This window comes from Notolabrus celidotus, chromosome 4 (assembly GCF_009762535.1).
Source record: "Notolabrus celidotus isolate fNotCel1 chromosome 4, fNotCel1.pri, whole genome shotgun sequence".
In the NCBI taxonomy this organism is placed as follows: domain Eukaryota; kingdom Metazoa; phylum Chordata; class Actinopteri; order Labriformes; family Labridae; genus Notolabrus; species Notolabrus celidotus.
The window spans coordinates 37,637,581-37,661,299 of NC_048275.1; the positions used below are offsets into that span (position 1 = coordinate 37,637,581).

The following is a 23,719-nucleotide window of genomic DNA, read 5'->3' on the forward strand; positions in this document are numbered from 1 at the left end:
AATTTGCCTCTATATAAATAAAGATTGACAGATTGAATGATCCAACGCTGGTCCACAGATCTCTCCCTCACACACTTTTTCTTCTTCCTCTCCAGCTAAATGGTGGAAACCTTTGAATCTTATAGAACTCTTTTAGGACAGAAAATCAGACTTCACCTTCACAGAAACCTAGCGTACAGGTGGAAAACACACTGAAGTGTTCACACTAAACTTTAAATATAGGACATTAACTGAGACATAGAAAAGCTCTCTTCTTTAAAGGAGCCTCAGTCTCTCTGTGGTGAGAGTATTACTCTCTGATCGTTCTCCACAGACAGCTTAGGTTGTTGCTTTTACCTGTTGGAGCTCAAAGAGAAGCTGGAACTGACTGGAGATCACTAATTGAAATACGTTTCACACTTCAGGCTCGGGTGGGACGTACTTCCAGTAACTTCTCCTAACAATACAAGAGCTCAAATTCAGCAGTGAGGTATTTAAACTCTTTATGTTTAGAAAACCAGTGCAACTCTGACTTCCACATGTACCTCCTGTCTCTTTTTTAACTGTTTGGATCCTGTGATGGTATAGTGTGTTTCTCTTTGAGGAAACCCTGTCTCGTAGTAGTTTGATAAAGTCTAGTGTGTGGTTTTTTTTTTCTTGACTTTTGTCATCTCCTTTTCTTTTCACAGCTGTTTGGAGTGTTTATCCCTACTTCATTCTTTTTGGTCATGCTTGTCTCTTTGACGTTGTTGTTGTATTTCTCTTCTGGTGACTTTTCATACACCTCTTTCTCTTGGTAGTTATTTCACACCCTGTTGTCCAAACCATAAAGGAGCCACTATCATCTAACTCTTACATCAGTCCGTCAGATTCAGAGAACTTTATTAATCCCAGAGGGCAATTTGGTTTGCAGTGTACCAGCTTGTAATGAACAAACAACACTCAACAGTCAACATGTCAGGGACAACAACAGTGCAAGATGGGCTTGTCATAAAGAGGAAAAGAAAGTTAAAATATACTAAAATAACTAAAAGACAGTAGCCAGAAATAAATACTAAGAACCACCTTCTAAATACACAACTTCCACAATCTGTTACAAACTGTTAATAACTTGGAAAACCAGCGTTTAGAAGTCTGATGGTAGAAGGAATAAAAGAGAACTCCTTGGCCAGGATGATTCCAGGTAGGCCTATTATCCCTCTGGCTTGATTGGTGATGTGGTTCCTCCAAAGGGAGCCCAGATTTTGCTGCTGTAAGCCAATAAATTTGGAGCAGACTTTAACAATCTAGTTCAGAGTCAGACTGCTCTTGTCTTTCAAAGAGAGACCATGAAACCAGCAGATAAAAGAAAAGGGTTAAAGACTTTCAATAAAAGAGTGATAAAAACTGGATCAAATGTTCTCTGAGACTCTAAAAGAGTTCAGATTGTGCATCAGGTGTATCCTCTGTGGACCACGTTTTAAAATCAGCTCTGTGTTTTCTGTGAATTTGAAGTTGGAGTCAAACAATGTGCTAAGGTATTTGCATGTGGACTTCCCCTTCATTGATAATGCAAGCTTTGGGTCTGGGGCAGTCTTTTCTTAAAGCAATGATAAGCTCCTTGGTCTTACTCACATTAAGGTCTCAGTAGTTTTTGTCAAATCATTGGACAAAAGATGACAAAGCCACACCGTGGTCAGAGTCTGGGCCTTGAAGGAGAGACAACAGAGCAGTGTCATCTGAGAACTTAACCAGATACTGACCCTCTTGAGAAGTTCTGCAGCTGTCTGTGTACATGATAAACAGCAGGGGAGAAAGGACACAGCCTTGAGGGGAACCTATATTGGACTTAATAGACTGTGACATGCAACCATTCACAAAAACTTGCTGGACCCTGTCTGTTGAAAAGTTTAAAAGCAACAATGAAATCTGATCAGGCAAGTTCAAACCAGAAATTAGTTTTTCATAAAATGTGAGGCTGCATCTTTTTCAAAGCTGAAGAAAAATCTGCAAATAAAAGTCTCACACTGGATTGAGGTTTTTCAAGGTGCTTGTAAATTGTGTCTAAGATGAAAAGCTTTGCATCATCAACTCCTTTCCCAGCTTGGTGTGCATCATAGCATCATCTTCTGTTTTCTGTCTCATCTATGTCTTGAAGTGATACAGTGGATATATTAAAACTCACAGAGACAGCTGAGCAGGTTTGACAGCAGAATCTTTATTGAAAGAGTCCGAGTGACGAGGAGACTGAAGCAGGTTAGACCGGACAGGGTAGCACGGACTGGATCTTCATCTCCTCCACGTTATTTGTTCCACAGAAGTGAGAGCTGTGAGAGGGAAAAGAAGACATGTCAATAACTTTCCATCACGAGCAGATCCTCTTCCCCATCATAGCATCACTGAGCACCAGCTCTGACCTCTCTGCTGCCCTAACCACTAGAGGGCATCAGAGGTGGTACCATGCTGCCCTCTAGTGGCACAGACAGGCCACGTTACAGTGTGTGGTACAGAGATCTGCAGAAAATGCAGAGGCACAGCTGAACTATTGTCAGCATTTTACAGAACTTGACGAGACTACATCTCTGTTCACTTTGATGATGGATGACTTTGAGATTTATAACGTGCTGTCATTCTCCTTTTTTATCAGATATACCTGAGATCAGTTATTTGTTCATGTTTAAGTCGTTCTTTAAGCAGGACTTTGTTGAACCTAGAGGAGTTTGTCATTTTACTTTTGTTCAAGTCTTTCAGGTTTTCATGAATAAATTATTTAATGAACATTTTGTTTATTTGAAACCTTTACATAAGCGTTTCTCTCTGATCAGCACTTATTATAATCTCTTCATGCTGATATCTATATTCCTGAATCAGAGCACCAATGACCTGCGACCCGTTCCCCTCTTAAGACACTTTCTGATTCACGACTGATGTCTCATAGTTTAAATTGCAATCAAACTCCGGCTTTAGATCGATAAGTGTATTGTTGTGTGGCTGTTTGTATGATGTGCTGTGTGTTTTGAACAGAGGCGTTGTCTCTGTCTCCTGCCCAGGGACTACAGATGTAAATCAGCAACTAGCTAACTCTGGTACAGCTAAATGACTGTACACTGTCCCTGTCAAAATAAACAAAGATACAATAAAATACATAAAGTTTGACATGTAATAAGAAAGCTATCTCTTACAGCTCAATAAATATAACAAAACTTAGATTTTCAGGATGCGCTGAGGAGAAGAGGACAGTTTTATTGAGCGAAGTGCTGCAAGATTACAACTCTGGAAAGAAGTTAGAGGTATAGATTGACTGTTTCTAAAGATGTTCTGAATACTGCTTCTTATTTCGGACTAAGCAAAAAAACTTCAAACCGATTTAAAGTGAACAGGTAAAGATAAATTTGTCTCCTGCAAGCAAACGGATCAGTTAAATACAACACATTGTAACTTTAAATACTTACCTTTAAATGTTACACACTGTTCCTTTAAATACTACACACTGTTCCTTTAAATACTACACACTGTTCCTTTAAATACTACACACTGCACCTTTAAATACTACACACTGTACCTTTAAATACTAAACACTAAACCTTTGAATACTACACACTGTACCTTTAAATACTACACAATGTACCTTTAAATACTAAACACTAAACCTTTAAATACTACACACTGTAACTTTAAATACTACACGCTGTACCTTTAAACACAACACACTGTACCTTTAAATGTTACACACTACCATTAAACTACACACACTGCACCTTTAAATACAACACATTGTACCTTTAAATACAACACACTGTACCATTAAACACCACACACTGTACCTTTAAATACTACACACAGCATCTTTAAATACTGCATACTGTACCTTTAAATACTACACACTGTACCTTTAAATGTTACACACTGTACCTTTAAATACTACACACTGTACCTTTAAATACTACACACTGTAAATACTAAACAATTGATCATTACACACCACACACTGTACCTTTAAATGTTACACACTGTACCTTTAAATACTACACACTGTACCATTAAACACTGGACATTGTACCTTTAAATACTACACACTGTACCATTAAACACTGGACACTGTACCTTTAAACACAACACAATGTACCTTTAAATGTTACACACTGCACCATTAAACACCACACACTGTACCTTTAAATACTACAAAATACACACTGCACCTTAAATACAACACACTGCACCTTTAAATACTACACAATACACACAGCATCTTTAAATACTGCATACTGTACCTTTAAACACTGGACACTGTACCTTTAAATACAACACACTGTACCTTTAAATACTACACACTGTACCTTTAAATACTACACACTGTACCTTTAAATACTACACACTGTATCTTTAAATACTACACACTGTACCTTTAAATACTACCCAATGCACCATTACACACCGCACACTGTTCCTTTAAATATTACACACTGTACCTTTAAATACTACACACTGTACCTTTAAATACTACACACTGTACCTTTAAATACTACACGCTGTACCTTTAAATACTACACACTGTACCTTTAAATACTACACACTGTACCTTTAAATACTACACACTGTACCTTTAAATAATACATGCTGTACCTTTAAATACTACACACTGTACCTTTAAATACTACACACTGTACCTTTAAATACTACACACTGTACCTTTAAATACTACCCAATGCACCATTACACACCGCACACTGTTCCTTTAAATACTACACACTGTACCTTTAAATACTACACACTGTACCTTTAAATACTACACACTGCACCTTTAAATACTATACACTGTACCTTTAAATACTACACGCTGTACCATTAAACACCACACACTACCTTTAAATACTACACACTACACACAGCATCTTTAAATACTGCATACTGTACCTTTAAATACTACACACTGTACCTTTAAATGTTACACACTGTACCTTTAAATACTACACACCGTACCTTTAAGTACTAAACACTTCACCTTTAAATACTAAACACTTTATCATTACACACCACACACTGTACCTTTAAATACTACACACTGTAAATACTAAACAATTTATCATTACACACCACACACTGTACCTTTAAATACTACACACTGTACCTTTAAAGACTACACACTGTAAATACTAAACAATTTATCATTACACACCACACACTGTACCTTTAAATGTTACACACTGTACCTTTAAATACTACACACTGTACCATTAAACACTGGACATTGTACCTTTAAATACTACACACTGTACCATTAAACACTGGACACTGTACCTTTAAACACAACACACTGTACCTTTAAATGTTACACACTGCACCATTAAACACCACACACTGTACCTTTAAATACTACAAAATACACACTGCACCTTTAAATACAACACACTGCACCTTTAAATACTACACACTACACACAGCATCTTTAAATACTGCATACTGTACCTTTAAACACTGGACACTGTACCTTTAAATACAACACACTGTACCTTTAAATACTACACACTGTACCTTTAAATACTACACACTGTACCTTTAAATACTACACACTGTACCTTTAAATACTACCCAATGCACCATTACACACCGCACACTGTTCCTTTAAATACTACACACTGTACCTTTAAATACTACACACTGTACCTTTAAATACTACACACTGTACCTTTAAATACAACACACTGTACCTTTAAATACTACACACTGTTCCTTTAAATACTACACACTGTACCTTTAAATACTACACACTGTACCTTTAAATACTACACACTGTACCTTTAAATACTACACGCTGTACCTTTAAATACTACACACTGTACCTTTAAATACTACACACTGTACCTTTAAATACTACACACTGTACCTTTAAATACTACACACTGTACCTTTAAATACTACACACTGTACCTTTAAATACTACCCAATGCACTGTACCTTTAAATACTACACACTGTACCTTTAAATACTACACACTGTACCTTTAAATACTACACAATGCACCATTACACACCGCACACTGTTCCTTTAAATACTACACACTGTACCTTTAAATACTACACACTGCACCTTTAAATACTACACACTGTACCTTTAAATACTACACGCTGTACCTTTAAATACTACACACTGTACCTTTAAATACTACACACTGTACCTTTAAATACTACACACCGTACCTTTAAATAATACACGCTGTACCTTTAAATACTACACATTGTACCTTTAAATACTCGTCTCATGATAGGGTATGAGGTGTCGGAGTTCAAAGACGAGTCAGACTTACATCTTGTTGTCCCTTCCTCTCTGCAGCTCCACCCTGGATGCACCGTACTTTGGATTCATGATGTTAGGATGGTGGTTGTTCCACCTGAACTTCACCTCCGCCACATCACCCACATCCACCTCAGCGTCGATCAGCAGCTCGTAGGTCCGCCCAGGCATCATGGTTCCCCTGGAGAGTTGAAGGAAGAGATTGACACCATAGACTGTTACAGACATTTTCATCTTGGATCCTGTCCATCAATCTGATGAAGGAGCAGAGCAGGTGAGAGAAACTTTAGGTTAGTGATCTCTACAAAGAAAGTTAAACCATGAGCGGTGGTGATGATAGCAGCAGGGTTCAAAGTTGTGACATTAGTTTCTTTTTGAAGGTGTGTGAACCGCAGAGCTCAGAGAAGAAGGAGAGCTGAATGAGGACAGTTTCATGTTCAATCCACCAAAACAGGCAGAGAAGAATCCATCACCATGGAACGATCACTGACGAGGAATCACTGGGACTATTTTTAAAAACTGTAAACATAAATCTGTACCTTCGGGATTCTATTTCCCATAAGTACCTGCTAACCATAAACGATCTCTTACTCTGATGAAGCTCAGTGAACAACAAAGTTTTCATAAGGCTGGCTTGAATAAAAGGGCTCAGGTGCTGTTTTTTTTTGCATGTTTCTATATGTTTGGAAGATACATCAGGGACTTTAAGGTGTTGGAACTTCATTTGGATTCAATGGGTGATGAAAAGTTGATCTAAACCCTTTGAGTCATGATGAACTTACACATGAAGCCTGTACTCCTTGGTGCTCTCATCCTCTCCAGCCAGTGCCACGTACATGAAGGCTTGATTTGGGTAGCTGGGACCAGCGATGGTTACCAGCATTTTGTACGAGTACGCTAAGAATAGGAAGAAACACGAACAGTAACATTATCAACACAGGACTACAGAGCATCACAACATCCTGAAACATTCTACTGCATGGGAGGGAATTATCAGCTGTAGCTGTTCTGTAAGATCAGGTTTAATCCTCTATTTTAACCCTTCAGCTACAGTGCATAGACGTCGACACAGCCTGACCTAATGTGTGAGAGGTCAATGTGAAAATGTTTAAACCTTCATGATGTTTCAGCCCAGCAGGGGGCGTCTCACTCGATGTGTCGCCTCAGTTTACACTTTCTTAATGACTCTCTGCTCCAACAGACCAGATACAAGTCTGATTGATCACAGCACGGTGTTATATTTGAATAAGACTCATATTTAATGTGGATGAGACGGTGAAAAGGGATCAATAAAGGGCGAGGGCTTGTGATCAACATGTTGTAACCTGTTAAGTGTCCAGTGTTCAGTCTGATTCAGAGACGTTTTCAGAAGTCAGCATGGCAAGTTCATTTTTTAAGCTTGTTATTAAATTGTAAGATTAGCATTCTGTCTAAAACTGAACAGAAGAGAAGGATAAAGGAGCTTTCATCCTTTCACTTAGTCTCCCTCACTCTCTGTCAGTGAGCCCTGCTTCTTTAGGATCAGAGTTGTAACACCTAACGATCTTACACTCTGGATATTTGAATGTTTGGTTTATGTAGAGGTCCAGACAAAGGTGGCACAGCATCAGCACTACTCAGATCTCACCATGCACCAGTTATGATGAAGATGCATGTTTGACTGGCCCATTAAAAACCTGTCTCTGTGTTTTTCACATCCAGACACGGAGTTCTTTCCAACCGTGGAAGTCAACTTTTAGTTTTGCTCACACTTGAAGGGCAGGGTACTTACTGCCAAAGGGATTTGTTTCGCCCGTGTTGAGGAAGTACTTTGTCTTGGAAAAGCCATCAGTCAAAGGGAACTTGTCAGCAAAGTGGCCCATCAGAGGACACTTGTCTGCGCACGGGAAACACTTTCCCTGTGAAGACAAGGACATGGTGAGGTGTAAAGAAGCAGCTCTGCGCATGATGAAGTGTAAGAGTCTCTACCTGTCAGAGAACAGCCAGTGAAAAGTGTCAACCTACGAGACTCTCTTTCCTACGCTCCTTAAAAATGTTGCAGATTGCCACCTTATAAATACGTAGGTGCAGAATGGTGCTGGTTTTTCATACCACACTGTATGGGAACAGGCTGACTTTGCGGCTGTCAGCTATCACTGCAGGAATAACACCACAGAGCGTTTACGAGGTGAACGACAAGGAGGTGCTGTCATCTCTCAACGGGGACATAGTCATATGAGGTCATGCTCGGCGCTCCTCCGGCCTCCTTTGATCGGGGACATGTGTCCAAAGCAGGGATAAAGTGTCATTAGCACGGACAGCTGCAGATACAAGTGCCCCCCCCCCGAAGAAGACATGAGGGAAGCCCATTTACAGCGCCCTCCTCCTCTGCAACAAAAATCCAATCTCGCCAAATCAAATTCTAAAACCAAAGAAAAGTTTCACAGACATATCAGTGTCATACAGCAACAGGTGGCAGTCCCAAACACATGCTGGGCTGCTGGAGATATGGGCCTCTCGTCCTCCTTCAGCCCCCTCTCTCGTCTGAGCCCGTCTGATAGCACCGAGTCACTCTTTAAATCTGAGGACATCAGATTCCTGCAGGATCCCCACGTCTGTGTCTACAACTGGAAACACAGCGGGGATCCTCAAAGCTCCTCGAGACATGAAGTGAAGAAGCATAAACCTTCACTCAGAGATCAGATTTAAGGACTTTGATACGCTTTCTGCAACTATAAACCATCTTCACGTTGCTGACTCCAGACCTGATGAGCCTACATAGCAGCTTCCATGAGAGCTGTGTTGAAACACCTGTTTATTGTTAGTGAACTCTGTCACTCTAGTGCAAGATACAAATGGATCAGGATCACATCGTAGCTTAAAAAAATTATATCAGTATCTTATTCTTCCTGTTTGGATCTAAAAATGGAGCAACGCCTGCTAGCTAGTTCAGGCGGACAACTCGAGCTGCAATGCCATACACGTCACATGTCCCACTCTCATAACCATCATCCAATCCTGCCCTCTGCCTCTCAAATTGGCGGTCTATTTAAACTGGGGAAAAATCTCCCATCTCTCCCTCTGCCTGTCAACGCCTCTGCTGCTGCATGCCATTGCTGATATTTTCTTCTTCCCCGCCGCCTCCCCAGCTTCCACCTGCAGGCTCCAGGGGTGTGTTCAGTATGTTTTGCTCATCACTCCTCAAAGTCTGCATGTAAACTTATCTGCAGGGAGTGATGAGGCCGGAGCCTGGGCGCCAAACATGAATATGTATTTGCTGCTACAATAAACAATTTAAACGTGAGTTGTCTGACTGAAATGACAGTATGGGAGTTAGTTTAGCTTTATTTCAACCTTGGGCTTCATGATAAGGATATTATGGCTTTGCTTGCACATTTTCCCAGCTTTCTAGTCTCAGAACGACACCTAAAACGGATTGCATGCTCATAAGAAACATTCTGGTGTGCACAGGAAACTTTCTTGTGCACATGAGAAACCTATCTTTGTGTTTTTTCTGAGATCTGAGAGAAAAGGTGAATCTGTTTTGTTTGACATGGTCAGAAACAAGCTCAGCTCACAATGACCAAACCACTTTTTAAAAGATATAGGGTTGAATCACCAATAGGACACTTTTTCATGTTCCATCAATCAATCAATCAATCTGTATTTATATTGCCCCAAACCACAACAAACGTTATCTCAAGACGCTTTTACAAGCAGAGCAGGTCTAGACCGTAATCTATTATTAACAAAGACCCAACATCAAGACAGGATAAGATCCAGCCCCCTAGACAGGATCCCAGTGTGTCAGTGTGCCAGTTCCCCTGGCAGTCTAAGCCTATAGCAGCATAACTAAGAGCTGGTCCAAGCCTGATCCAGCTCTAACTATAAGCTTTATCAACAAGGAAAGTTTGAAGCCTACTCTTAAAAGTAGAGAGGGTGTCTGCCTCCTGGACCCTGACTGGTAGATGATTCCAAAGGAGAGGGGCCTGATAACTGAAGGTTCTACCTCCCATACTACTTTTAGAGACTCTAGGTACGACCAGCAGGCCTGCATGTTGGGAGCGTAGTGTTCTAGAGGGGTAATAGGGCACTATGAGCTCTTTCAGATATGAATGTGTCTGATTATTAAGAGCTTTGTAGGTCAAAAGAAGGATTTTAATTTCTAGACTAGGTTTTATGGGGAGGCAGTGTAGAGAAGCTAACATGGGAGAGATGTGCCCTCTCTTCCTGGTTCCAGTGAGTATATGTGAGCTGCAGCGGTTTGGAGGAGAATCTCAGAGGGCATGGTATAACGTTCTATTCACTGGAGGTTCATTCAGGGGGAACTTTCTTAATGGTTTTACTAGTGGAAGGGCATCATCAGGGCACCAAGAGGGCACCCTCTCCACAGGTGGTACTGTACTTAGTTACATAACAGTGACTTCTTTTTTATTCTAGAACCTCCTTTCTTTTTGTCCTGTGACATTAGAAAGATTTTAGAAGCACTCATCTCAGCATTTTGTGTATTTATTTAGTCTGATTCTGTCATAGCTGGAACTAAAACACTTCCAGACTCACTTTCTTTACTTATTCAAAAGGACTTTGGACCAGAGCAAGTACTCCTTTATGTTCATTTGTATTAAAAACAACCACAGACTGCAGACTCACCTTAGCAAAGCTGTCCTTGTCAGAGCAGGGGAATCCCACAAAGCCTTTGGGTTTTACGATGCTCTCGCTGTAGTACTGGTAGGCTCGGACGTGGTTGCAGGTATCAAACTTCTTGGAGCCTGGAAAAAGATAGAAAAGGGGATGACAGGGTGGAGGAAACTAATTTAGAGGGATGTAGAAGTAAAAGATAAACTAAAGAGGATAAAATAAGATCTGAGGCCAAATATTCAGATAGCTAAGTATAAAGTCATGGCCTTCTGACAGGGCTGTTCTTCCTCATATGTCGTAATAATGAAAATCTGAGGGTCAGAGTAAGAATGTGAGACACAGAGAGAGATAGACATGAAAATATGTCCTGGCCTCTTTTGTTTCCTCTTCTAATTTATGGCATACACCAGACGCTCCAAGATCACCAGATATGTCTCTCTCTCTCTCTCTCTCTCTCTCTCTCTCTCTCTCTCTCTCTAGCATCAAACAGGGCAGATTCAGCTGTGCTACCCCCCACAGTCAGCTCTAAACCCCAGAGTGTCCCTGGCATGGCACCAAAGCTACTTAGCGGCCTGTTTCAAAAGAAGGCCGTTGTCGGCCATGATAGAAAGTATTTGCTCGGCCCGGTCCAGAGAGGACTTCTCTGCAGAGGGTTTTCTTTTTGTTTGTTCATCAGGAGGACTCTTGTATTCCCCTGGGGCTCTGCATTGTGAGTAGCATGGTGCAGAAATAGGATGTATGAGTCATTGTGTTGTATACGGGAGCATGCCTGTGAGCTATATGCTTCTGAAACACTGCACATGTGCTGATCATATCAAAGCTCTGTTATATCACAGGACATATTTAGCATCTCTAAACACATATAGCACTTTGCTGACTCACATCCTCGTCCAACTTGCAAAATAGTTACAAGGGAACTACCTGGAGGGGGAAAGAGTTATTTCTGCAGAGCTGATCAGAGCTGTTTTTTGTTTGCAGTTTTCTGCTGGTAACTTTAAAATGCAGTGTAACACTTCAACTTAGTAAAACCAGGTTTATCATAGCTTTGTATTAAGAGGGGCTTAAAGTTAAGTTTGGCTCCATGGTTATAGTTTTCTTGTAAATAGGTGTACGGTGTCCTTTCCCCTGTTGATGTGTGTCTCATGAATGAAGCAGGAAACAGGAAGTTGACTTCAGTAGCCCTCGCTTTGTGGACAGTCAGTCCAGGTTCACAAGTCAGTCCAGGTTCACACAGTCAGTCAGGTTCAGTCAATCAGTCCAGGTTCAATCAATCAGTCCAGGTTCAGACAGTCAGTCCAGGTTCAGACAGTCCGTCCAGGTTCAGTCAGTCGGTCCAGGTTCAGTCAGTCAGTCAGTCCAGATTCAGTCAGTCAGTCAGTCCAGGTTCACACAGTCAGTCCAGGTTCAGTCAGTCAGTCATTCCATGTTTAGTTAGTCAGCCCAGGTTCAGTCAATCAGTCCAGATTCACACAGTCAGTCCAGGTTCAGTCAGTCAGTCAGTCAGTCCAGGTTTACAGAGTCAGTCCAGATTCACACAGTCAGTCCAGGTTCAGTCAGTAAGTCCAGGTTCACAGTCAGTCTAGGTTCAGTCAGTCAGTCATTCCTGGTTCGATCAATCAGTCCAGGTTTAAACAGTCGGTCCAGGTTCAGTCATTCAGTCGGTCCAGGTTCACACAGTTACACAGTCAGTCCAGGTTCAGTCAGTTAATCCGGATTCACACAGTCACATGAGGTTCAGTCAGTCAGTCAGTCCTGGTTCAGATTGTCAGTCCAGATTCACACATTCAGTGTAGGTTCAGTCAGTCAGTCCAGATTCACACAGTAAGTTTAGGTTCAGTCAGTCTAGGTTCACAAAGTCAATCCAGGATCACCAATAAGTCCAGGTTTGCAAAGTCAGTCCAGGTTAACAAAGTTAGTCTAGGTTCAGTCAGTCCAGGTTCACAAAGTCAGACCAGGTTCACAAAGTCAATCCAGGATCACCGATAAGCCCAAGTTCGCAAAGTCAGTCCAGGTTCACAAAGTTAGTCTAGGTTCAGTCAGTCCAGGTTCACAAAGTCAGACCAGGTTCACAAAGTCAATCCAGGATCACCGATAAGCCCAGGTTCGCAAAGTCAGTCCAGGTTCACAAAGTTAGTCCAGGTTCAGTCAGTCCAGGTTCAGTCAGTCCAGGTTCAGTCAGTCAGTCAGTCCAGGTTCAGACAGTCAGTCCAGGTTCAGTCAGTCAGTCAGTCCAGGTTCAGTCAGTCAGTCAGTCCAGGTTCAGTCAATAGTCTTTAGTCAAAAGAGTGGTTAGTAATAAATTATGATATTGACAATAAGGATTTGACACAGCCGGTCCCAGGTAGACAGGATTGGACTCAGATTCTTCTCAGGTGATTGGCCACGGTTACATGATGTTTTTTAATTCAGAATTAAATCATTCTGAATTAAAGTATTCTCCTTCGTCTTTAAATGGAAATAGTAAATCCAAACAGAGGTTTCATAGGAAAACACGTTTAATCATCTTTATTCAATTCCGCTTAAGGTCTGGGGGTTGGGAAGGGTTCTGATTGGACATCGGCGGGCGTGACATATTTACGTCTACTGGAAGAAAACAGACTCCAGTTCCTGCTTCTTTTATTTTGGGTTACAACATGGAAGACCACACAATAAGTACAACTTTCACTTTGATTTTGATTATAGTTTGAATAAGCAGCTCGAAACAAACATACTGCTTCACTTTCATCAGCTGAGGAGGAGAAGAGAGATAAAGGACCGCAGAAGGGAGGCGGAAGACCGTACTGTGGCGAATCAAAGCGGTTAGTGCAACAGCTGCTCTACCTCAGCCTGGAATATGAGCCCACCAGCATGGAATATGTGTGTCATCGCGACAGGACAAGGGAACGAGCATGCTCAGAACGACCAGAATGAATTTAAAGCAGAATGAACGTATACATGATCGAGGAATTATTCAATTCAGATTTAAAATCAGAATAAACCAGATATTTACTTCAGATTTAAGTTTAATTCAGAATGGTCATTTCATTCTGAATTAGGTGTTTATATGGTCATTTTTAATCTTTTTAAAGAGGATTTAATTTAAATTCTGAATTAAAGAGGAATTAAAAGTCTCATGTAAACGTAGCCAATGAGACTGGATCTGGCCCTTGATCCTTCAGAAGCAGCATTAACTCTCAGACTCAGTGACTGATGCCAAACAGAGGACTTGATTCATGTAATGTGTTTGTGTGTCTCGGTGTCTCACCCTCCCAGAAGGCGTCCAGGTCACTGGGCTTGCCTCTGTTGGAGGAGCAGCCGGACATCAGCTCTCCTCCGTTTGGGTAGAAGTCGATGTGGCCCACAGGCTCAGTCATCCCCAGACCTGAGGGGAGGGAGACAGATATAAAGTCTTCTTACGGAGGCATGAGACTCCTCCATGTTTGACCACATTACATCAGGATAATGAGTCCACAGATCTCATGTCATGGGTATCGTTTTTGCATTTGACAAATTCTGTAACTAACCAAGTTTGGAGTGGTAAGGAAGAGCGTCTGTGTGGATGACATCCACAAACAGAGCATCGCTGGTGTCCAGACGCACAGTGGCATTAGCGCCCTGGAAGTAGGGTTCAGTTGGGTCCAGTCCTGCATAGGGATGAAGATAAGAGTGATTGGTTTTGCGGTAGATTAACACTGAAAGCATCATCACACAGTCAAAGACCAGGGATTTGGCCTGCTTCAGTGTGTTTGTTCTGTGTCCCTCGAGCCATTTTAATAAAGTTTGTTTTTTTGAAGAATAATGTTTCATTCTCTAAAATGTGCGCCTCTCTTTGGGTGACTTGACATTTATTCACTCTTGTACTAATATTCTCAGCCAGTGTCCAGATGGTGACCAGCAGCACGAGCCAGAAGATAAGCCTGAGGCTCAAAAGGTTATTACATCACACTCTTGTTGTGGCATTGAGGCGGCGTGTGCATGCTCTTTCTTCTTCAGTTGTTTATTCATCCTTTCAATAAAATGCAGCTTCTCAAGAAGTTATAAAATTATAAAAATTTTTAACTCACCAGGTATTCCTTTACACTAAATTAAAAGAGGTTATAATGTAGGAAAAAGAATAACTGCATGATTTAAATAATCCTCATGTGTTAACGTGTGTAAAGTACTGTATGGGGCACCTTTTTGTTAAGTGAAAATAACAGCTACAATTCGCCACATTTAGCTCCGAACGCCATAAAAATGTAGTGAATTTTTAAAAGTCACTTTTTTGAATCACATTTAAAGGAATATTTGAAATCTTCTTCACATTTAATTTTGTTGTGAAAAAATATGTTATAATCACTGTTTTAAATCTAAATGACAAATCTAAATCTAAATGTTAAATCTAAATCTAAATGTCAAATATAAATATAAATGTTAAATATAAATGTTTAATATAAATGTTTGATATAAATGTTAAATCTAAATGTTAAATCTAAATGTTAAATGTTGCTCTGCAATCCTAAATATTTAGCTAATATGCAAATTAAAACTGCCACCTAGCTGAAATACCAAAATAAAAGCTTCATAGAGCGATACAGAATCAGGATAGCAACTAAGCTTGTCCGTACCATACATAGACTGGGTCAGTTCTGTCTCTGAGCGTTGTGAAATCTCTTACTTGTCTCCAGAACTGCCTATCCAGCATTTTTACGGTGGGCAGTCCGGCTACAACCCGTAGGGGTCAGATATCCGTATCGCTTTATGATACTTTTATTTTGGTACTTCCGCTAGGCGGCAGTGTGAATTTGTATGGGGTGCCATTAGTACCCAAATAAAGCTTCATAAACTGATACAGATATACTAACCATAGTCTGTCAGTACTGACTCCTACGGGTTATAGCTGGACTGCCCGCCATAATTGTTTTAAAGGCAGTTTTGGAGGCCAGTAAGAGATTTCACAAGGCTCAGACACAGAACTGACCCAGTCTATGGTACGGACAAGCTAAGTTACTATTGCTAACTCTGTATCGCTTCATGAAGCTTTCATTTTGGCACTTCCGTCTGGCAGCAGTGTGAATCTGCATATTAGCTAAATATTGAGGAACGAAGAGCAACATTTAGCACTTAGATTTAACATTTAGATTTAAAATTTAACATTTAGATTGAGATTTAACATTTATACTAAACATTTAACATTTATATTTATCATTTGGATTTAACAGTGATTGTAACCTAATATATTTTTCACAACAAAATTAAATATGAAGAAGATCACAAATATTCCTCTAAATGTGATTTTAAAAAGTGACTTTTAAAAATTAACATTATGTTTTTATGACATTTTGGAGCTAAATGTGGAGAATTGTAGCTGTTATTTTCAGTGTGCACAACTTTACAAATGGCGCCCCCTAGTACAGAGTTATTTCCACACTGCAGTATTTGAGCCCTCTCTTTACCTGTGATGCGTGCGATGCCGCTGATCCTGCTGCCAACGTCTCCCGCAGCATGAGCTCCGACACTGTGTCCGATAATGTGGAACTTCTCACCACTTTGCTTGAACTTGGTCTGCGTTGTGAAACATGTGTTAAATTCAACACAACATACGATGTGTCCTTCAACCTCTGTGTGTGTGAGAGCACAATATCTGCTCCCAGTTGCATGTGGTTGGGCTCCTTTGACCTTTCCTGTTGTGTTCTTCTGAATTTATTTTTGGCTTCTGTGATTACGCAGCTGTTCAGGAGCAGAAGTGTCACAAAGCGTCACATACAAAGAGACACGTATTCTGTATAAGTGCTCATTTCATGCTCCTTTCTGAAAACTCTTTTTGAATCTACCTCTTGAGGTTGAATCAACTTTATGAAAACACAACAGAGTAATTTATTCTTCTTTAAAGTAACCTCAGTTTGGGAAATATTTTTTATCTTATTTTTATCTATGTATGTAGTACTGGCATAAATGACACATAATAGGGGTAAAACAAAATAAAAAAGGCAGAGTAAGTAAATCTAAACCTAACTACTCAGGGCCTGATCTACTAAGATCCCAAATAACAAGCTCTAAATTGAGTATTTAGGGGGATGTGTTGCGGGTGATCTACTATGACTGCGTGCGCAATTGATAACAAGTGGAAAAGTTGTACACACCGCCCTTAAAGCTGGGGTTGGTAATCAGATTTAGATCCACTTTTTGTTATACTGGTTAAAATGATCTTTATGTCCTGATGGTAATCAATACATAATGTGTTCTTAAAAAAGAGTGAAGAAAAGCTGCTATCTACAACCGGAGTAAACCTGGGAAAACACCAACCAATCAGCCTTTTTTGGGTGCCAAAATCTTAAACCATTCAAATCCCGTCTTGCAGTTCTACCCGCCTCCTGCGCGTATTTCCCCAGTGTGTACTCCGAGTCCCTGTCTCCTGTCTCTGTTTCCCCTGACTCTACTGACTGCCCCTCTCGCTCGACCTCGGGCCTGTCCCCTCTGACCAGATGAGGTGCTTTGCTCAGGACTGTAGTCCGGATCAGAGTCTAAAAAGCTCTCACCACGGGGGCTCTGACAAGCAGAAGAATGAATGACATTTAGTAAGTCCTACAGAAATGTAGATGTACTGTAGCGTCTGTCCGGACGCTGTAATGATGACGAGCCAGTTCGTGAACACGTTGAGTTTTAATAACCGGTCACTGTCGGCCGTTACCACGCCAACCAACAAAACAACAATCAATGTTTGAATGAATGAAGAACTTCTCCTCTTGTCTCTCCTCTCTTCCGCTCACACACTCTACACCTCTCCTGATGCCTTCACTGACCGTCAACACTGCAGGAATTAAGAACATCTCCACTGAACATGTTTAACAAACAGTAGAGCTGTTACAGTTTTATATGTGTTATAATTTTTCTCCTGATATCGTGTCACCAGTACAACTGGATAATGCTAGAATGACAGTTGTCAATCAATAGCCATGTTTATTTGTGTTTTTAACTAATGTTTTGGTGAGGACCGGTTTTGAATCAGTCACCATCATATGTTCGCAAGTCAGCGGCGCTCGTGCATGTGAGCAGGGGGGGGCGTCGTTTTGGAGGAGCTCTGAGGGAGGAGGGGAGGGGTTAGACGGAGTCCTGAGGAAATGCTACATTCAAATTCATGCTAGTTTTCCGAGACTGCCAACCCTAGCTTTAAATGAGGATTTTGCTTGTGCAACCGGCTGTCACCATGGGAGTTTGAGAGAGCAGAGTGGCGGTAACGAGAAATGAAGTTTGAAGCCATGGAGTTGGAGGTCTTTGTGGAGGAGGAAAATAAACACTTTGGTGAACTCCAGCAGAGACATCTCAGCACTGCCAGAGGAAACGCGATTAGGAAGAATGGAAAAAAATAAAATCTCTTTTTTCTTAAATGGAGAATCTTCATCAGATGTCTGACAATCCCATCAGCTCAGACCAGAAAACACCTCAGCAGAGCCCCGGAGGCATCCAGATTGTTATGATTGCATTGATCAGGAGTTGCTGCAGCAACAAAGAAATCAGACAGATGTGTTACAGGCCATTGATCAGGAGGTGAGAGCTGTGTCCAATGTGGCACACTCCCTCCGCCATGACACTCGGACCATCGTTGGGCCCACAAGGCAGCTGGTCAGTGCTGTGTCTGGGCTGACAACGGCCGTCAATGCCCTGGAAACTGTCGGGAGGTCATTCAGTGGCAGTCCTTCAACTGAGCCGCTGGCAAATGAAGAGGGAGGGGAGAGCACAGGAGATGAACGTTCATTACGCACGGGTGGACACTGGGAGACGCCGGCACTAACTGCGATGGTGCGCTGGAATGATCCAGACGCAAGAAAATGTGTTGCAAGGAGTTTCTCCATAGAAGATATGACATGGCTCCTTTTTGTGACTGGCTCCAAATCAGCCCTTAATTGGGTCATCCAGCAGTAACACTGTGCCAGTTTGCACCTGCCTTTCAAACGTCCTAAATATAGACGCAAAAACACCGACCGCAATCGGTTTCAGGTTTGATAAATCACATTGCGTGTGCTAAATGATTACATTTGCATCTCCTCCTCCCAGTATTATGCGCGTTCTGATAATCTGCATATATTCTGCATATTCATGAAGGCAAACACGCTAAATGGATAGCGAGTGCTATTTTGCTCATTTGAAAGACGCAATCTTCGGTGCACCCGGTTAGTAGATCAGTTTTGCGTGCGCTATCAAGTTTGCACGTGTTTTTATACACGCAAACCTTTAGTAGATTGGGCCCAGAGTGTTATAATCTAAATCTTAATAAAGTGCAGCTGATTGATGATTTCTCTCTGCTGGTAATGGTAAGGCATCAAGGATGGTTAGGTTTAGGAAAAGTTCATGGTTTGGGTTGTACGGAGACCCTGAGTGGACATGCATCCACACTCGGGGACAACAAAGCTGTCCCTTTGAAACAGATGTATTAATCTGATTAACTCCAAATAACTATAGCTTGTTTTCTGGTGAAAAAGGGATAAAAAAAAATTCATGAAACAGATGGAAACTGCTAGCCCAGGTCTTACCATTAAGAAGTCGATCATGTCTGCCACCTGAACAGCCACCACACGGGCGTTGTTAGCAGCCCTAGCGTAAGAAGTCATCACACCTTTCTTCCACTCCACAGCGACGCAGTTCACTTTCTCCCATGACACCATGACCTTGACACAGAAACAGGTTTTATCTTAATCACCTGAGCATTTTTAAACACTAAGTTAAAAGGGGTGTTGAATCGAGAAGTGGAGTTTGATATCCAGAAAACAACAGCAGGGAAGGTTTGACCCCCAACCAGAGTCTGATGGTCCACGAACAAACTGAGGGAAAGGACCACTTTGATTTACTGTTCCTCCTGCTCTGAATTAGAGGACCACAAAGAGCTACCACCAAACAAGAAGTTCTTCTCACCTTGCACATATCCCGAGGCCAGTCCTCCTCTCCTTTTTGCAGATATCCAGGGATGACGAATCGAGTCTTACTCAATCCACTGTAGTTTGTTGCTTCGATGGTTTTGTCAGCCTTGATCTCCTGATTGATTCAACAGAAAGGAGAGTGAGAGCCTGCAGCATGGTCCACATGTTTCTTCTGCTTTATAAAATACTCCAACCCTCACGCCCTCGATTCTCTCTCTCTCTCTCTTTTTGTACTGTTGACCTTCTTGCTCTTTCTGTTCCACTTAAAAGTGACAGACAGTTGAGAAACAAAAAAACCCCAACCGTTTCAATCAAAGACACATTAACCCTCTCTTACCTGATAGTAACGGTTCCTCTGGGTGTAGAGGAGGAAGCGGGTGCCGATCATCTCTGGGTCCCATGGCAGGATTGAGGCGGGTCTCTCAGCGGTGCCCCCCCAGGGAGGAAGGTCATCAAAGCAGCCTACCTCATCGTAACACACCTCAGCCGCTGTGGAGAGCACAACACCGAGATTAACCCTCACACCGCTGGTTTGGAGGGAACTTAGGAGTCAGTCTGATCTCATCTTAATCCACCATGAGCAGATCACTTTGCAGCATTTAGCAAGTTACAGTGGTAAGGACAAACTTCCTTTAACAGGCAGAAACCTCCAGCAGGGCTAGACTCATGTTAGACACACATCTGCTGAGACCGTGTTGGAGAGAGGGATAGAGGGAGATGAAGAGAGAGAGAGATGATAGTGGTGAGACGGATAGTAGTAGTAGTAGCAGCAGCTGGAGTCTGGCACGTCCACAGCAGCAGAGATCCAGAGGAACCTACGAGACAAGGGAGCTCAGGGACTCCAGAAAGGTCCATGGTTAGTAACTTTAATGGGACAGGAAGAGTTAAAGTAAGAGACAGGCAGACAGAGGAGAGAAGGAAAGACAGGATCCCAGTCTGTCAGTCTAAGCCTATAGCAGCATAACTAAGATCTAGTCCAAGCCTGATCCAGCTCCAACTATAAGTTTTATCAAAAAGGAAAGTTTGAAGCCTACTCTTAAAAGTAGAGAGGGTGTCTGCCTCCCGGACCCTGACTGGTAGATGATTCCAAAGGAGAGGGGCCCGATAACATGCAGGCCTGCATGCTGGGAGCGTAGTGTTCTAGAGGGGTATTATATGAAGATATGATGGTGCCTGGCATTTAAAGCTTTACCACTAGGGAGGTGGTCTAGTTGAGGTGCAAGATTTCTGGTCTCTGCTTATACTTCGCCGACGCCCACACTTCCGGCCCTACCTCCAAGACTCCGATCGGGGGTTTAAGATATAATACCAACCCTCCTTAATTCTGCATGTAAAGTTAATCCGTGAGGTTTGGAGTCTGGACGCAAAACACAAACAATGTTCTGCTGCTGAAATAAAGCTCTAATCAATGCAACGAGCTGAGCTGACTGAAAGGTTTTGTAGGAAGGAGAATAAAGGAGGTTATTTGTGTAAGATAAACCTGCATGTGTCAGTCCCCGCTTAGGGTCCAGACTTTATCTAAAACCCAACATGTATATACTTACATCAGCACTTGTACACAGGTTTTCAGTCTGGTGTGATACTCTGGATATTCATATTGCATCATGCATTATAACCAAGCGGCAACCTCCAGTCTTAAAATATGAAGTCTATGCAGAAGTGTTATAAAATGCAGTTCATCAAGTGTCCACTAGAGGCTGGCTGCAGAAACACCAGAAACCACATACACACCCATTCAAAGAAGACAATCTTCACAGCAGAAATAAACATGTTTACAGCCTGGTTCAAAAAACAGCCTGGCTCTACGTAGCTAATTTCTCTATCAGCACACACTGTACAGGGGTGAATTTTTTTATAACACGCTATTCAGAAGATATTGAGATAACCAGTTTTGTCCAAATAAGGACATGACTGACTTGATTGACAAGAGGGAACACATAGCTGTTGGCTAGGAGGCTCAAACCCTGCCTCTTTACCTCACACCATTTTGGTTGAGTTCCGCATTACCAATATGGCTGCTGCCAATGATTGGCCTCAAAACAGCGCTCAGGAACAGATGGGTGATGTTACGGAGACTACATACATTATTAATACAGTCTATGATTTTAACCCTGGATTCTCAAACACCTGACTCGGCCTTCTTCTATGAATCTATTCAAGCTGATTTAACTCTGCAGTTAAAAGTCTGCTGCAGTCAGACCTCCAGTTTTATCTCTGCATGTTGACATTTCTTATCACTGTTTTCCATTACAGAGAGCCTACACACACGTATGACAGAGTCAGGCTACTGAAAACATTTGCAAAACAAAAAGGAGACACATAGTATCATAACTCATCTGATCTGAAACTAACTCAGCTAAACTAAAGCACTTCAAAGACATAAGCAGAGTCAGCTGCTACACGGGTAATCGAAGATTGGAACACTACAAAGTTGGCAAATTTTGTCAGGAACACACGTAGGTGAGTAGCAGTGTGCACAACTCTTCAGAACCCCTTTTGAATTGCATTGCAGATCCCAAACTTTAAGAGAACAAATTTGATTGTTGGATTAGATGTCAAAAATAATCAGTAAGAAATTGAGAATATTTGCATTTGATAGAACTGTGTGGCCATAAAGAACATGAAGTCTTAAGTCTGAGTTGTCGTCTCAAGCTGATATACAGTGGATGAAAAAGTGGAATAAGATGATTCAAGACAGCTAAAGGTGTAACCATGCAGTATAAGAGGTGTTATACAAAGAAATGTTATTGTTAAATATAAGAGCAGAAACATACTTGAGTCCAAAATTTAAACTCACCATATGACGCTCCAACAAGGAGACACAGCAGACCCAAACTCCACATCTGAACCATCTGTGGGAGAGAAACTCTCATGAGTACGTTTAGTTTCACTGAAGAGAAAGACCCTCCAAAGACCAGAACGGGTAGCTTGGTGTACTCACCTTGACGCCAGACAAGACCGTAGTGAACAATCTGCGCACGTCTTTAAATACTGTAGTCAGAGGACTTTCTGTCCACGTAAGAGGTGGGAAACGCACAGGTGACATACTGACAGGTGAGAGCGCAGGTCAGCAGCAGGTTACTCAGTAAATACATGGGTAGTTCATACATGCTGGATTCATGTGCTGCTGTCAGGAAGAAGATAGCAGTGAATCAGCCATGTTAAAATTTTCTGCATCAGGAAATTTTAACATGGCAATAAATGCACTTGAAGAAAAAGCACGAAGGGCAATCTATGCATTAAAAAACAAATTATTCAAGATTAACATTCCAATTAGAATCTGGACCAAAATATTTGATAGTGTGATTGTACCTATAGCTCTGTATGGAAGTGAGATCTGGGGCCCCCTCAGTAGACTGGAGCATGGCTCATGGGACAAACACCCAATAGAAGCTCTCCATACTGAATTCTGTAGAAGAATCCTAAATGTTCAAAGAAAAACTCCAAATAACGCCTGCCGAGCAGAACTGGGACGTTTCCCATTACTGTTAAACATTCAGAAACGGGCAATCAAATTTTGGACCCATCTAAATTTAAGCCCAAAAGACTCACTTCAATATAAAGCACTAAAAACCCAAGAACTGAACCCTGAAAACTGTCCCCTTAGTCAGCTGGTGAGGAAGCTAATCAGCCAGACTCCAATCAGCACTGATCCAAAACACAACCAAATTAAACTCATCATGAAGCACTCCAAAGATCTGTATTTAGATCACTGGAGAAACCAAACAAAGACCCAAAGTAGAATGAATTGTTATTTGACCCTAAACCGTGATTATAAATGATCTGAATATCTGTACAGTGTCAGAGATACAAAACAAAGATGTATCCTGACCAAATACAGGCTGAGTGACCACCAGCTGGATATAGAGACAGGGAGATACAGGCAGACATGGCTGCCCAGAGAGGAGCGTCTATGTGCTCACTGCTCTACAGGGGACATAGAGACAGAGATGCACTTCCTCCTCCACTGCAGCAAGTTC

General features: G+C 41.6%; 1 protein-coding gene across 1 annotated transcript; it reads right to left on the reverse strand.

Annotated features, from left to right (window-relative positions):
- Positions 1-2,155: 2,155 nt before the first annotated feature.
- On the reverse strand, positions 2,156-23,308 carry LOC117811602 (inactive pancreatic lipase-related protein 1-like). The gene is made up of 14 exons (XM_034681980.1): positions 23,052-23,308; positions 22,681-22,866; positions 22,537-22,591; positions 20,077-20,228; positions 19,735-19,854; positions 19,356-19,490; positions 16,281-16,389; positions 14,370-14,489; positions 14,111-14,227; positions 10,879-10,997; positions 8,021-8,147; positions 7,032-7,146; positions 6,263-6,430; positions 2,156-2,285 (listed from the first exon to the last, which is right to left on the reverse strand). Exons 2-14 carry the CDS (start codon positions 22,783-22,785, stop codon positions 2,216-2,218), a joined length of 1,512 nt encoding a protein of 503 aa, XP_034537871.1. The 5' UTR covers positions 22,786-22,866; positions 23,052-23,308; the 3' UTR covers positions 2,156-2,215.
- Between the last annotated feature and the right edge of the window lie 411 nt (positions 23,309-23,719).

Excerpts from the sequence above, each read along its gene's own strand:
- LOC117811602 (XM_034681980.1), bottom strand. The coding sequence starts at position 22,785 with ATGTCACCTGTGCGTTTCCCACCTCTTACGTGGACAGAAAGTCCTCTG. Across the intron at positions 20,229-22,536 it reads CCTTGTTGGAGCGTCATATG|CGGCTGAGGTGTGTTACGAT; the intron begins GTGAGTTTAAAT and ends TGCTCTCCACAG. Across the intron at positions 6,431-7,031 it reads AAGGAGTACAGGCTTCATGT|GGGAACCATGATGCCTGGGC; the intron begins GTAAGTTCATCA and ends TCAACTCTCCAG.